The sequence below is a fragment of the Salmo trutta genome, chromosome 23 (assembly GCF_901001165.1).
Source record: "Salmo trutta chromosome 23, fSalTru1.1, whole genome shotgun sequence".
In the NCBI taxonomy this organism is placed as follows: domain Eukaryota; kingdom Metazoa; phylum Chordata; class Actinopteri; order Salmoniformes; family Salmonidae; genus Salmo; species Salmo trutta.
This window is the reverse complement of record NC_042979.1, coordinates 28,264,975-28,281,529: the sequence shown is the minus strand read 5'-3', so window position 1 is coordinate 28,281,529 and position 16,555 is coordinate 28,264,975. Positions and strand designations below refer to the sequence as shown.

General features: G+C 42.7%; 1 protein-coding gene across 1 annotated transcript; it reads right to left on the bottom strand.

Moving 5' to 3' along the window:
* Window positions 1–8,932: 8,932 nt before the first annotated feature.
* LOC115159726 (proteinase-activated receptor 2-like) lies at window positions 8,933–14,704 on the bottom strand. Its single transcript, XM_029709732.1, has 2 exons — window positions 14,549–14,704; window positions 8,933–10,491 (listed from the first exon to the last, which is right to left on the bottom strand). Exons 1-2 carry the CDS (start codon window positions 14,550–14,552, stop codon window positions 10,100–10,102), a joined length of 396 nt encoding a protein of 131 aa, XP_029565592.1. The 5' UTR covers window positions 14,553–14,704; the 3' UTR covers window positions 8,933–10,099.
* Between the last annotated feature and the right edge of the window lie 1,851 nt (window positions 14,705–16,555).

The following is a 16,555-nucleotide window of genomic DNA, read 5'->3' as shown; positions in this document are numbered from 1 at the left end:
GATTTTCTCAAAACAAATATTACATTTAAAGAAATATATTTTTGCTATGATGTTTGATATTGAAAGGTTCTTATGTTTCTCTGTATTGAACTCTTTTTGAATAAACTTTTATTGTAAATCTTATGACATACAGTACCACATGGATAATCGGATATAGCTATAACTGGCTGTTGCTTGATGTGAGGCTGGTAAACATAACAAATGTTTTATAGACATTCTAATAACTGATCCTAAATAGTTATTTCCTTGTTTGAAAGTATTTTTTGAATTTTTGGGTTCTGTTAGGAGAATTAACACATGATTACAGCACCGCAATTCAAGAAGGATAATACAAGGGAGTAGAGCACACACACACACACACACACACACACACACACACACACACACACACACACACACACACACACACACACACACACACACACACACACACACACACACACACACACACACACACACACACACACACGAACCAGTGAGCTGAATGAGGGTATTTTCGCTGTGCCCAGTGTGCCTCCAGAGTGATGCGTGGGGCCAATACTAATGTGTCATCCTCTCATTCAGACAGTCAATGCTTTTATTGGCTGAGAGGTGTACACTGCCCCTCCCACCTTCTTTGTGATCCATGATCTTCAGCTGTGATCTAAACAAAAACCAAACACAACTATTTCTCTTTTCAAGTGTGCCTTTGGCAGATCACTAAGAATACTTGCTGTTCCTAGAAAGTATGCTTGTTATCTAATAGATGCATAATATTGGAAACTGCAGCGCATTTGTCCTACTGATGATGATTGGAGCAGAGGGCTCATGGAGGGTTAGAGAGCACCCAACACCCAAAGTCAATTCAACGTCTATTCCACGTTGGTTCTAGAAACCAGGTTGATTCAACCAGTGTGTTCCCAGTGGGCAGTATCGAATGCGAGCTGTGTTTTAATCAGATTGTCAAATTACTGTTGGAAAATTTGAAACAATATGAAACATATATGAATGTTGAGTGTCATTTAAACAAGTCGTCATCCACTGTGAGATGAAATCCTTATATTTCAGCACAATACCATCCATTCACAATGTTCATTTGTTCACTGTGCACATGTAGTATCTCATCACAAATACATGCACTTGCACAAACTATCCAACATTTGTCTCCCTAAACATAATGTACAATTTTAGACACCATAGGTTTGTTGAGAAATGGGAAGAGAATCATACACACACTTACACCTGGACTGCCATATATAGGAAAAGGTCAGACAATAGTTTATATATAAATGTATAACTCCCATTACCTGAAGCAGACCACAGGCACAGTGACTTCCTTATTTGAACAGCTGCCAGTTTGTCATGAAGTACAATATTCAAATAAAATCGAAGTTTATTGCTTGCATACACAGTTTAGCAGATGTTATAGCAGGTGCAGTGAAATGCTTATGTTACTAGCTCCTAAATGTCAGACAAGTACACACACACAAAAATACATGTCAGAACTAATCCAATTAACAACCCAAATAGAACTGTAACAGTAATCCAAATGCAATCTATATGTATATACATCGGATGAATTTACACAAGATATACTACAAATGATACAGTATGTACAGCAGTAGATCTATTACAACAGTACCCATTACACACTAAGCAAATATCAGTAGGCCTATGGCATTCATGTAAAATCTCTCTCTGTTATTATTGGAAAAGAGCTTCTACTGTGATTGTGGTTGATAACCTTGGTACAGCATCCCACAATACACTGTGCCTTTGTTTGTTGTTATTCACAAAGTGACGGTACTTGCAGAACTGGTTTGGTGTGTCGAGGCATGAATATAGTCACCTTGTGTTGCAACGCTTGAGTCTATTTTAGAAATACAGGCCATGAGACACTGGCTGAAACAGAGACTGTGTGTGAGTGGGTTAAATGAACCAAATTAGGTGAGTCATGGGAACTAGGGATAGAACGAAGTGGCTGTATCTCCCTGGGCACCTCGGGATTACGTTGAAAATAATTAGCCTCAGGACCTTCCTGCCCTACTATCAGCTTGAGAACTACTGTAAACACTTGGCGTGACGTGATCTGTGATCTGATTGACCCAAAAACATGTCACCCCTTTACTCTCTCTCTCCACCCTTCCCTCTGCAAATCATCTGTAATTGTAGAGCCTGCTCTTCTTGTACCCTATGTTCAAATGTATTCACGCACGACAGTAAGTTGCTTTGGATAAATGTGTCTGCCTAATGGCATATGTTATATTATTATTTTATATTAAATGCAAATGAATAAGCCATTAGGAGAATACTAGTTCCTGTAAACAACTCTCCCTCTCAGGTGATGAAAATCTACTGACGTCTGCCTCTTGACAGGAAGGGCATCAGCATACTGTGACCTATCTGACATTTTGGTAAAAAAAGAGTTATTTATATAGAGTTTCTCCTTAGGTCGTCCTTTATATGTGAGATACAGCATGTCAGATTTGTGAAAAAGTCAATTTCCAATAAACAAAATAATAATAATCAGAAAGTTCAATCTGCGCAAACACCTTTTACCTTGGTGCTACATGGTTCCATCTGCAATCCAATAACACAACCCACTGGGCACAGGCGTCAGTTCAACGTCCAGTTTTTATTTAAATGACTTGAGTTGTCAACTAACAAGAAATCAAAACAAATGTCACCATGTCATAAAAAAAAACAAAATTCCCTTAGTTGATGAATTTTCCCACATTGATTCAACTTCATCACATAAAATGTTTTAGTTCAAATGACATGGAAACAACATTGATTCAACTAGTTTTTGCCAGTGGGAAAGCTGGATTGTCAATCAAAAATAATTGTATATAAGGTGATATACTTATTGAGTCATGAAAGAGCAAGACATCACAAAACAGTTCTGAGATCTGGGACTTGAAAAATACGAATTATCTCAAAACTATACATTTTGCAGATCAAGGTTGGGTAGGTTACTTTCTAAATGTAGTCCATTAAAGTTACTAGTTACCTGTCCAAAATTGTAATCAGTAAAGTAACTTTGGGATTACCCAAACTCAGTAATGTAATCTGATTAGATTCATTTACTTTTAGATTACCTTCCCCTTAAGAGGCATTAGAAGAAGACAAAAATGTATGTTATCAATTGAACGACATCTATTGCAGGATAAATCAATGTTAAAGTTTACATAGCTGGCCATATATGGACGTAACATTTTACTTTATGGGTTGGTTACGTAGGCTTCTTCTAACCCATTGCTTTCTATTACATATAATAATACGATTAAATTATATCTTTACATTAAAAACCCAAGTCTATCAGAATTTTAGTCATTCCAATAAATGTTATACACCTTGATTTTCAAGAATAGGTCTTGGAAATGTGGAAATTTAGACTACCCAAATTGTTTTACCTGAGCATGACACCAAAACTAAGGACTTATTAGCCAGCCCTACTCTGTTGTTTATGATTGTGTTGTCATGGAGGAATGATTGGGCTCATTGATTCGAGTTGAAAAATCAATGCTGCTCTCATGGATTGGCATGATTTGAGTACTACTAAAAAGTGCTATTTACATGTGAAAAATGAATGCCATATGCTGCATTTGCTATAGGCCTATTGTTTACCTTTTTGTTTGTAACACTTTGATATCTTGATAATATGCATCTGTTTAAAGGGTAAATCTACAGATGAAACAATAACAAAACGGTCGCCCGCCTCTGTTTTGGTAAAAAGCTGAGGGATGGGCCTGGAGAAATGTAACCACTCTCAGATTAACTCTTAAGGATCCGCCCCATTTTATCAATTTTTTTCCTGAAATGACATGAATGACCCAAATCTAACTGCCTGTAGCTCAGGCCCTGAAGCAAGGATATGCATATTCCTGGTACCATTTGAAGGAAACACTTTGAAGTTTGTGGAAATGTGAAAGGAATGTAGGAGAATATAACACAATAGATCTGGTAAAAGATAATACAAAGAAAAAACCAACCGTTCTTTTGTATTTTTTTCAGTCAATCATTACTTTAAGATATCACTTTTTTGAACGTTTTTTCAAATGCAGTCGCAAAAACCATCAAGCGCTATGATGAAACTGTCTCTCATGAGGACCACCACAGGAAATGAAGACCCAAAGTTACCTCTGCTAAAGGGAATAAGTTCATTATAGTTACCAGCCTCAGAAATTGCAGCCCAAATAAATGCTTCACAGAGTTCAAGTAACAGACACATCTCAACATCAACTGTTCAGAGGAGACTGCATGAATCAGGCCTTCATGGTTGAATTGCTATACAGAAACCACTACTAAAGGACACCATATGAACAAGAGACTTGCTTGGGCCAGAAAACACGAGCTATGGACATTAAACCGGTGGAAGTCTGTCCAAATTTGAGATTTATGGTTCCAACCACTGTGTCTTTGTGAGACGCAGAGTAGTTGAATGGATGATCTCCGCATGTGTGGTTCCCACCATGAAGCATGGGAATGGTGTTATGGTGTGAGGGTGCTTTGCTGGTGACACTGTCAGTGATTTATTTAGAATTCAAGGCACACTTAACCAGCATGGCTACCACAGCATTCTGCAGCGATACACCATCCCATCTGGTTTGCGCTTAGTAGGACTATCATGTGTTTTTCAACAGGACAATGACCCAACACACTTCCAGGTTGTGTAAGGGTTATTTGACCAAGAAGGAGAGTGATGGAGTGCTGCATCAGATGACCTGGCGTCCACAATCACCCAACCTCAACCCAATTGAGATGGTTTGGGATGAGTTGGACCACAGTGAAGGAAAAGCAGTTAACAAGTGCTCAGCATATGTGGGAACTCCTTCAAGACGGTTGGAAAAGCATTCCAGATGAAGATGGTTGAGAGAATGCCAAGAGTGTGCAAAGCTGTCATCAAGGCAGAGGGTGGATACTTTAAAGAATCTAAAATTGTCACGGTTGTCGTTGGTGAATGAGGACCAAAATGCAGCAGGTACGTGTATGCTCATATTTAGATTTATTAACTTACAAAAAACAACTAAATACAAAATAACAAAACTACTAGAACTAACAAACGAACAACAAAACAGTCTGGCAAAGCCTAGGGCTGAACACAGAACAATCACCCACACCTCACAAACACAAACACACCCTCATATATGAGACTCTCAATCAAAGGCAGATAGACAACACCTGCCTTCAACTGAGAGCCCCAATCAACCAAACATAGAAACACACACACACTAGATTCCACATAGAACTACCTAGACATAAACCAAAACCCGGACATACTAAATCAAACACCCTTTACACAAACACACCACCCCGAACCACATAAAACAAATACCCTCTGTCACGCCCTGACCAAACTACAAAACAATTAACCTTATATACTGGCCAGGACGTGACAGTACCCCCCCCTTAAAGGTGCTACCCCAGAAGCACCTTAACACAAAAAAATATATAAATACCCCCAAACAATACCCAAAAGAAAAATTCCCCCTTTCTAAAGGGAGGGAAGGGAGGGTGGCTGCCGTCAACGACGGCACTGTGCTACACCCCCCCTCCCCAACCCACCTATATTGGAGGCGGCTCCGGCTCAGGCCGTTCCAGGCTGTCTGGGCAGTCTGGCCACTCGGGCAGGTCAGGGCAGGTCAGGGCAGTCTGGCCACTCGGGCAGGTCAGGGCAGTCTGGCCACTCGGGCAGGTCAGGGCAGTCTGGCCACTCGGGCAGGTCAGGGCAGTCTGGCCACTCGGGCAGGTCAGGGCAGTCTGGCCACTCCGGCAGTTCAGCGCAGTCTGGCCACTCCGGCAGTTCAGCGCAGTCTGGCCACTCCGGCAGTTCAGCGCAGTCTGGCCACTCCGGCAGTTCAGCGCAGTCTGGCCACTCCGGCAGTTCAGCGCAGTCTGGCCACTCCGGCAGTTCAGCGCAGTCTGGGCAGCTCCGACGACCGTTGACTGACGGGCAGCTTCGACGACCGTTGACTGACGGGCAGCTTCGACGACCGTTGACTGACGGGCAGCTTCGACGACCGTTGACTGACGGGCAGCTCGACGACGTTGAACGGGCAGCTCCGACGACCGTTGACTGACGGGCAGCTCCGACGACCGTTGACTGACGGGCAGCTCCGACGACCGTTGACTGACGGGCAGCTCCGACGACCGTTGACTGACGGGCAGCTCCGACGACCGTTGACTGGCGGGCAGCTCCGACGACCGTTGACTGGCGGGCAGCTCCGACGACCGTTGACTGGCGGGCAGCTCCGACGACCGTTGACTGGCGGGCAGCTCCGACGACCGTTGACTGGCGGGCAGCTCCGACGACCGTTGACTGGCGGGCAGCTCCGACGACCGTTGACTGGCGAGGCTGGGTTTACGCACTTGCCGTTTAGTGCGGGGAGCGGGAACAGGACGAGTCGGACTGGGTGGACGCACTTCCGGGTCCGCACGAGAGACAGGAGCTGGAAACCCAGGGCTATGGAGGCGCACAGCCGGTCTAGATCTTACCTCCTGCACAACCCGCCTTGGCTCGATGGAACTAGTAGCCCTGCACGAGCGGAGTGCTCGTACAGGGCAGACTGGGCTGTGCAGGGGCTTGATGGTAGCCGTGCGTAGAGCGGGAGTTGGGTAGCCTGGTCCTCGGAGGCGTACCGGTGACCAGATGCGCTGCGCAGGCATCCTCCTACCAGGCTGGATGCCCGCTCTAGCACGGCACCTGCGAGGGGCTGGAATAACTCGCACCGGACTGTGCGTGCGTATGGGTGAGATATTGCGCTTCTCAGCGAAACATGGCGCTCCCCACCTCATACGCTCCTCCATATAACCACGAGTAGCTGGCTTCCGGCTCTTCCCTCGCCTAGCCAAACTACCCGTGTGCCCCCCCCAAAAAATTTCTTGGGGGTGCCTCTCGTGCTTCTCCCTCGGCGCGTCTCTGGCCTCGTACCATCGCCTCTCCGCCTTGGCTGCCTCAATTTCCCACTGCGGGCGCTGATAATCCCCAGCCTGATGCCAAGGTCCGGCCCCGTCCAGAACTTCCTCCCAAGTCCACTTCTCCCGCCAGTCCAACTCGAACTCCGTCTGCTCCTTCCTCTGCTGCTTGGTCCTTTGTTGGTGGGTGATTCTGTCACGGTTGTCGTTGGTGAATGAGGACCAAAATGCAGCAGGTACGTGTATGCTCATATTTAGATTTATTAACTTACAAAAAACAACTAAATACAAAATAACAAAACTACTAGAACTAACAAACGAACAACAAAACAGTCTGGCAAAGCCTAGGGCTGAACACAGAACAATCACCCACACCTCACAAACACACCCTCATATATGAGACTCTCAATCAAAGGCAGATAGACAACACCTGCCTTCAACTGCGAGCCCCAATCAACCAAACATAGAAACACACACACTAGATTCCACATAGAACTACCTAGACATAAACCAAAACCCGGACATACTAAATCAAACACCCTTTACACAAACACACCACCCCGAACCACATAAAACAAATACCCTCTGTCACGCCCTGACCAAACTACAAAACAATTAACCTTATATACTGGCCAGGACGTGACAAAAATATACTTTTTTGGATACTACATGATTCTATACGTGTTATTTTCTAGTTTTGATGTCTTCACTATTATTCTACAATGTAGAAAATAGTACAAATAAAGAAAAACCCTGAATGAGTAGGTGTGTTCAAACTGTTGACTGGTACTGTATATACTAAGGGGAAGAGAGGTGTATAGTAATCAGAGGTTGTTCCTGCCTGCCCTCCAGGTGTTCCTACACAGAGACCAGATATCTGTGGGAATCACTTACACCATGGAAACAGAAACACAGCTGTTCAATATTGCTCTAAAACATTCCTCAGCCTAGCCTACCTTAGTTGACTGAAACAGAGAGGGAGAGAGAGTCAAGTCTTCTTAAGAGATGAGAAACTGAAAAATCCCTGTAGTTTCAACTTTTGTGTTGATATATTCAACAACAGTCAACTGTTCTGAAACAGAAAACATCAGTCTTCAGATTATCACACTGAAAGGTATTGTGAAATATTACATTAATTCCTTACCATAATCACAGACAATGACTCTTTATTATCCCGGACAATGACTCTTGAAACATCATCTTCCACCAGGCATGTGAGAGGAGTGATTCAGTCTATCCAGTACTATGAGCACCAAGGCATTGGAATATTAATATGGATTACGCAACAGAGACAAAGTTACACATTAGAGAACAATAAGAACTATAGAAACAAACACCATTAGCTTATCATATGGCATACATTTATTTAAGAAATGAACAAACTTAAAACAAAAAACTTTTCATGGCTTCAAAAATTCACGTGAGCTTAAAACATAACGACACTAAAGTAAAAAATGAGCAGTGTTAATGTGTACAGCCTACTGCCCTATATAATCTCACAGAGGTAATTATATAAAGGCATATACCAGGTGAAGATATGTAGACCATAGACTTAAAGCCAGTTTACTCCAACACCGCCCCTCTAAAATATCTCACTCATCATTATTGGGGCGGCAGGTAGCCTAGTGGTTAGAGCGTTAGGCTCATAACCGAAAGGTTGCAAGATCAAATCCCTGAGCTGACAAGGTCAAAATCTGTTGTTCTGCCCCTGAACAAGGCAATTAAACCACTGTTCCTAGGCCATCATTGAAAATAAGAATTTGTTCTTAACTGACTTGCCTAGATAAATAAAGGTAAAAAAAAAAATCATGATACTCAGAACTTTCACCTGAAGGCATGACATTTGAGTTAATTTACACTAGCACTATAAGGCACAATGGAAGTCCATATTTTGGGATTTCATAAAACATGTTGACCATGTGCTAGGTAACATCATGTCCAAAATGCACCTCTTCAAATTTAGAATATCTAACTAGATCTTTACGCATTGGCCCTTTAACAGCCTGTCAAGAACTGTGATAAATACATTCTGCTTTCATTTCATCCATGAGAGAGATGTCTATGAAAATCACAAAAGAAATCCAGGATATGGTCATCCATTTTCACTAGTCTGGAGCTCAGCAGTGTCCAGGCCTAATTTAAAACATACTAAAACTCCCCTTGACACTTTGTTACACAGATGAGAAATATAGTTCCTCTTGTGTGGGTTGTTTAGTGTGATGTGACTACATATTTTCTTCAGAATTCCATATCCTTGTGTCCTGGTCCTGTGAGAGGTCAGGTTGTGTGTCTCTGTCTCATAGAGGACACAACACTCACACACCACCATGTTCCATTTCTTGTCAATGCTGTCTATATCCCAACTGTTATAGGACAGATCACTCTCGTATCTTTATTTCATAAGGTACATTCAGTGCATCAGTCCACATACATACAGAGAAATATTGTATTTTCAATGAGCCTCTCCCAGTGTCTTTACCTAGTCGTCTGAATGGCTCCCATGCACTATTAGCAGGTACTGCTCTGTGTTCTCTGACTCAGACACACAGGCCTTGCTCTTCCTGGAGTACTTCATGGAGCTGAAGGAGACCCTCATCCTCTCCACCGTCCTGCTGCTTCTACACAGCAGTGTGTTCTTCACATGGTCCCTGAAGTCCTCAGACACAAAGTAGTAGATGAAGGGATCCAGACAGCTTTTGAGGCTGGCCAGACACAGGGTGGTGATGTAGAAGCCATAGCCATTGTTGATCACCCCGTCCTTGAGGAGGGTGTAGTGGATGACTAGCATGATGTTACTGGGGACAAAACACACCAGGAAGGTGACCAGCACCGTCACGATCAGAACAATGGCTTTCTGACGGTTCTTCCCGGGGTTCCCGTCCATCATGGAGTGCCCCAGGGCCTTCAGGAGGAGGATGTAGGCCAAGATGATGACCAGCGAGGGGACCAGGAAGACGATGCCAGCCATGAGGACGAAGTAGAAGTAGGGGAGCGCTACATCAGGGAAGGGGTTCTCCAGGTCATGGATGATGTTGACGTCATGGCATGTGGTGATGTTGAGGACCTTGAGCTTGGCCGTGTGGTCGTAGAGGTACAGAGGGGTGGTGGTGAGCCAGATGAAGGCCCAAATAGAGACGGAGACAGCGATGGCCATTTTGTTGTTCTTCTTCTGGTGGGACAGAGGATGGGCCACCACCCAGTAGCGCTAAATACTCAGACAGGTGATGAAGAGGATGGAGCAGTACATGTTCCCATAGAAGAAGCCAACCAGGACTTTACACAGCCTCTCTCCAAAGATCCAGTCGTTACCGTTGAAGTGGTAGGCGATCTTCAGAGGCGCCCAGATGACAAAGAGCAGGTCAGACAGAGCCAGGTTGGCCATGTAGATGGCGGCAGGGTGCTTCTTCTTGGTCCTGAACAGGAAGACCCAGATGGCCATGGTGTTGGTGGGCAGCCCCACAGCAAAAACCACTATGTAGACGATGGGGAGGAACACCGTGGTCAGACTGCTCCGCAGCGTGTCCGCGGTCGCCTTGTCCACTGTGACGCGGTCGGCATCCTGAGGGTTGACCACCCCAATGAACCCACATCCTATACCTGTGATAAAAAACAGGAGAGAAACATCACTGATAAAGATCTGTAATATTGGACAGTGTGTTGGTGATTCTCAACATACAATAAGCTACCATAAAAAATGGTTGACAACATTTAACATAATCACCTTGAGCAATGCTCTTTTGAGTTTAAACATGTAACACAAATTGCATTGTTAAAAATGACATGAGAAAAATATATATGATACAAATATAGTTTAATTATGAGGCTATTAACTTTAATTTCCCTCTTATTCATTGGTCTGATTATCACAAACAGGGTCATGTTCTATCTAGGGTACTCATTCTAAAAACACACAAAATACATATTCCAGTCAGGTGAAAGTACATTGACACCTACAATAAATAAGTGAAAGAACATTGACACCTACAATAAATAGCTGCACAATACTTTTTACGTTTTTATGTTAAATAATGAGACAGAGTCATTGATGCGAGTCACCAGTTGGTAAATCGATTTGAATTCAATCACTTTTTGACAGCACCCCAAAATATTCAACAGATAAAGGTGCACAAAGTTTGATTTATTTTGCATACCCTACCATACCATGAGACATACAATGTCAAATCACTGGAAAAGATAAAGATAACTTGCTCCCAGCCTATAGACAGAAACTAAAACAGGAAACGCCCGTGCTCAGGTCTGTTCAACGCTGGTCCGTCCAATCTGATTCCACGCTTCAAGATTGCTTCGATCATGTGGACTGGGATATGTTCCGGATAGCCTCAGACAACAACATTGATGTATACGCTGATTCGGTGAGCGAGTTTATTAGCAAGTGCATCAGTGATGTTGTACCCACGGTGACTATTAAAATCTTCCCCAACCAGAAACCATGGATTGATGGCAGCATTCGCGCAAAACTGAAAGCTCGAACCACTTCTTTTAATCATGGCAAGGCGACCGGAAACATGACCGAATACAAACAGTGTAGCTATTCCCGCCGCAAGGCAATCAAACAAGCTAAGCGTCAGTATAGAGACAAAGTACAGTCACAATTAAATGGCTCATACACGAGACGTATGTGGCAGGGTCTACAGTCAATCATGGATTACAAAAAGCAAACCAGCCCCGTCGCGAACATCGACGTCTTGCTCCGAGACAAATTAAACAACTTCTTTTCTCGCTTTGAGGACAACAGTGCCACTGACACGGCCCGCTACCAAAACCTGCGGGCTCTCCTTCACCGTGGCCAACATGAGTAAAACATTTAAACGTGTTAACCCTCACAAGGCTGCCGGCCTAGACGGCATCCCTAGCCGGGTCCTCAAAGCATGCACAGACCAGCTGGCTGGTGTGTTTATGGACATATTCAATCAATCCCTATCCCAGTCTGCTGTTCCCACATGCTTCAAGAGGGCCACCATTGTTCCTGTACCAAGAAAGCAAAGGTAACTGAGCTAAATGACTATCGCCCTGTAGCACTCACTTCTGTCATCATGAAGTGCTTTGAGAGACTAGTCAAGGATCATATCACCTCCACCCTAACTGACACCCTAGACCCACTCCAATTTGCTTACCCCCCCAATAGGTCCACAGACGATGCAATCGCAATCACACTCCCCTAACCCATCTGGACAAGAGGAATATCTATGTAAGAACGCTGTTCATCGATTACAGCTCAGCATTTAACACCATAGTACCCACCAAACTCGTCATTAAGCTCGAGACCCTGGATCTCGACCCCGCCCTGTACAACTGGGTCCTGGACTTTCTGTACAACTGGGTCCTGGACTTTCTGACGAGCCGCCCCCAGGTGGTGAGGGTAGGAAACAACATCTCCACCCCGCTGGTCCTCAACACTGGGACCCTACAAGGGTGCGTTCTCAGCCCTCTCCTGTACTCCCTGTACACCCATTACTACGTGGCCATGCACGCCTCCAACTCAATCATCAAGTTTGCAGACGACACTACTGTACAGTGGTAGGCTTGATTACCAACAACGAAGAGACGGCCTACAGGGAGGAGGTGAGGGCCCTCAGAGTGTGGTGTCAAAAAAATAACCTCACACTCAATGTCAACAAAACAAAGTAGATGATCGTGGACTTCAGGAAACAGCAGAGGGAGCACCTCCCTAGCCACATTGACGGGACAGTAGTGGAGAAGGTGGAAAGTTAAGTTCCTCAGCGTACACATCACGGACAAACTGAAATGCTCCACCCACACAGACAGTGTGGTGAAGAAGGTGCAACAGCGCCTCTTCAACCTCAGGAGGCTGAAGAAATTTGGCTTGTCACCGAAAACACTCACAAACTTTTACAGATGCACAATCGAGAGCATCCTGTCGGGCTGTATCACCGCCTGATATGGCAACCGCTCCGCCCAAAACCGTAAGGCTCTCCAGAGGGTAGTGAGGTCTGCACAACGCATCACCGGGGCCAAACTACCTGCCCTCCAGGACACCTACACCACCCGATGTCACAGGAAGGCCAAAAAGATCATCAAGGACAACAACCACCCGAGCCACTACCTGTTCACCCCGCTATCATCCAGAAGGCGAGGTCAGTACAGGTGCATCAAAGCTGGGACAGAGAGACTGAAAAACAGCTTCTATCTCAAGGCCATCAGACTGTTAAACAGCCATCACTAACATTGAGTGGCTGCTGCCAACATACTGACTCAAATCTCTAGCCACTTTAATAATAAAGAAATGGATGTAATAAATGTATCACTAGCCACTTTAAACAATGCCACTTTATATAATGTTTACATACCCTACATTACTCATCTCATATATATATACTGTACTCTATACCATCTACTGCATCTTGCTTATGCCGCACGGCCATCGCTCATTCATATATCTTTATGTACATATTCTTATTCATTCCGTTACACTTGTGTATCAGGTAGTTGTTGTGAAATTGTTAAATTACTTGTTAAATATTACTGCGCGGTCTGAACTAGAAGCACAAGCATTTCGCTACACTCGCATTAACATCTGGTAACCATGTGTATGTGACCAATAAAATTTGATTTGATTTTTAAAAGCTTACAAACAGGGTTGTCAAACCATTTAAACAGTTTTTGGGTTGTGTCCGCCATCGGTTGAGACGTGACATGCTTGAATACAGGGTGGGTGTCATGTTTTGGCTAATAAATGTACTAAAATGGGGATAAAATGTACATTTCAAATTTCAAAGATTGTTGGAGGTCCACACATCAGAGAATGTTGAATTGAATGGGAATATTTGTTGTTTTAAATTATACTGTCAATCCGCCATAAGAAACCTATTGAAATCATAGGAGAGTAGATAATAGATTAGACATGACCATTTAAGTTGACATCGACAGTGTGTGGACCGGCAGCCATCTTTGTCATAGTAATTAGAAGTTATCATTTCAAATCAATTTAAAGTTCAATGGCATACCAGCTAAATTGCAGTGATCTGAAGGTATAGGTTAATTCTATTAATGTTATTCTATGGTTGAAATGACGCCCACCCTGTATTCAAGAGCATGTTGGTCTCAACTGACTGCCAGCACAACACAAAAACCTCAGATGATGTAAAGTAGGCTTACCTCAGGTCAAAATCAAAGTCCGGCACATGCACCACATGTGGACAAAAAAGGAATAACTTATATTTTGACATGAGGTAAGTAGAGAAAAAGTACATCTACAACAGACCCACGTTTGAAAATCTGTTTAATAATACGATCCATTAGATATTTATCTCAAATTCCACCCATCATAATGACCAACCTTCCTGCCTACCAGCACAGTAAGTTGAAATGGAATTGTATTTAACTGCTGGCTTCCCATGGACTGTTTTTCTGCAACCCAATTGAAAGCAATGCTAGTGTATATAAATACTTTATCTCATGAATGTTTTGGCATTCAGGTCCAAAAAGTCACTTCCTGACCACTGAGCAAATATATATGGAAAGTTATGTTTAAAACAAAAGGGATGCTGTCAAAAAGTGATTGAATTCAAATGGATTTACCCCAGTACAAGTACGTTAACTCAACATAATACAATGTGTCTACAAGTAGGCTACTGACAAAGGCATGAGATCAATTAGAAAAGGTAAATCTTACCCATTGTATTGGCTGCACACTCGCAACTGAACAACAATAAGCAGGAAAGTATTTGAGATGAGGTCTTGTCCTTGAACTTTGTACAGTATAAATGATCTGTGTCTATGAATTGGCTTCTCCTTCCAAGGTCAAGATGGTAGTTAACTTACCCTGATGCCGATGCCTTCTTTCTCTTTTACATAAACAGAAGAACACACCGGAAAAACAAGAGACTGACGGAATCAGGTTACCGGTGTAGCCTCGCTCTCTCTCTCTCTCTGTCACATGACATGGTTTTGAGTGTCTGTGAATTTACACGGCTCCAACCTGTTTGGTCTTATCCAAAGATGACAAATCGCAGTTGATTCAATGTGAATCTTATAGGGGATATAGATTATTCAACATTTCATGTATGCCTGCACTTCATGTATTCCCTCTGTATTTTGAAGTAATGTGGTGGCAGCATCATGTCATGAGTATGTTTGTCACCAGCAGAGAATAGGGAGTTTGTCGGGATCAAAATAAATATGAAAAGAGCAAAGCCTGGTTTACATATTGCTGTCCATCAATGAATCCCAACCAAATGTACAGAGGGGGAGCAATTTCGACAAAAACAAACAAACAGATATAATTTTGCTCTAAGAGTTGTGCAGAGTTGGTAGAATATTACTCCAAATTATTTAAAGATGTAATTGCTGCCAAAGATGCTTCCACCAAGTATTAACTCTGGGCTGTCAAGACATATACAATCAAGACATCATTTCTATTAACTTAAAATGATTCTATACTTTTTATTTCACTTTGAAAATGTGGAGCAGGTTGTGTAGCTCTGTAAGAAATAATTTAAATTATCTTAATCTCTTTTTAGATTTACTTTAATTGCAGCAAAATGTCATAACTGTTGTGTCTTTGGCATCATTAAAAGTGAAGACTTATTTTATCAAATCAATTCTGTAATTATTATTACATGATTAAACTAATCATGTAAAAGTAATTAACTAGGAAGTCAGGGCACCAAGGAAAATCTTCAGATTACAAAGTTATAATTTTCCTAATATAACTCTTCAGATATTTTAATATCTGATCAATTAGTCTTCGAATTAATTAATTATTATTTACCTCACGTTAGTCTCATTCCAAACATCGTAAATTGTTGGTTATCTGCACGAACCCAGCCTTTACTATAAATCATCCATACACCAATTGGCTTAATCATTTATTTACTAACTAACTAACTAATCACATAAATGCATAAAACATAGTAGATATGGTTACAAGGAAATGATAGGGGAGATTCCCTAGTGGGCTAAGCCGATATGACAGCTTGGTGGAAAAAGGGAAGCGAGTGGGGACTGAGAACATGGGAGAAAGACAAAAGGAATCACTACACAGTTGATAATTAGATGAAATGAAATGCTAATCCTTTGCACATGAATGCACACTCATTCGGGAATAATTGCAATCAATATATATTTACGCCCAGTGTGTTGTCGTGATTTCTGTTGGAATCCGGTCCTCCTGCGGAGAGTCAGTTCATCAGCGTTTCTCTCTCTGCTTCCCTGAAGATCAAAGTCTTTTGTGGTTAGAATGGATACTTCAGAGTACCATTCAGAAATGTTACATTTACATTTTAATCATTTAGCAGATGCTCTTATCCAGAGCGACTTACAGTAGTGAATGCATAAATTTCATTTCTTTTATTTATTTTTTAAATATTTTTTTTTCTCCTTCTCGGACTGGCCCCCCGTGGGAATCGAACCCACAACCCTGGCGTTGCAAACACCATGCTCTACCAACTGAGCAACAGGGATTCTATGTTCTCATAGAATAGATGTTTCGTCAGTTATTGGTATTCACAATCCCAGGTTTACATTTCTGGCTGCAGACTAGTAATTAGGATCTAAGATTTGCTCTTATTCTGTCGGGATCGATAGTCTCAGAGTTTAACCATTTCCACCCGTGTAGCCAATGCTCCACCTGGTATGGTTAGGAATTCAACATCCATTGCAACGTTAACTGACACTGAGG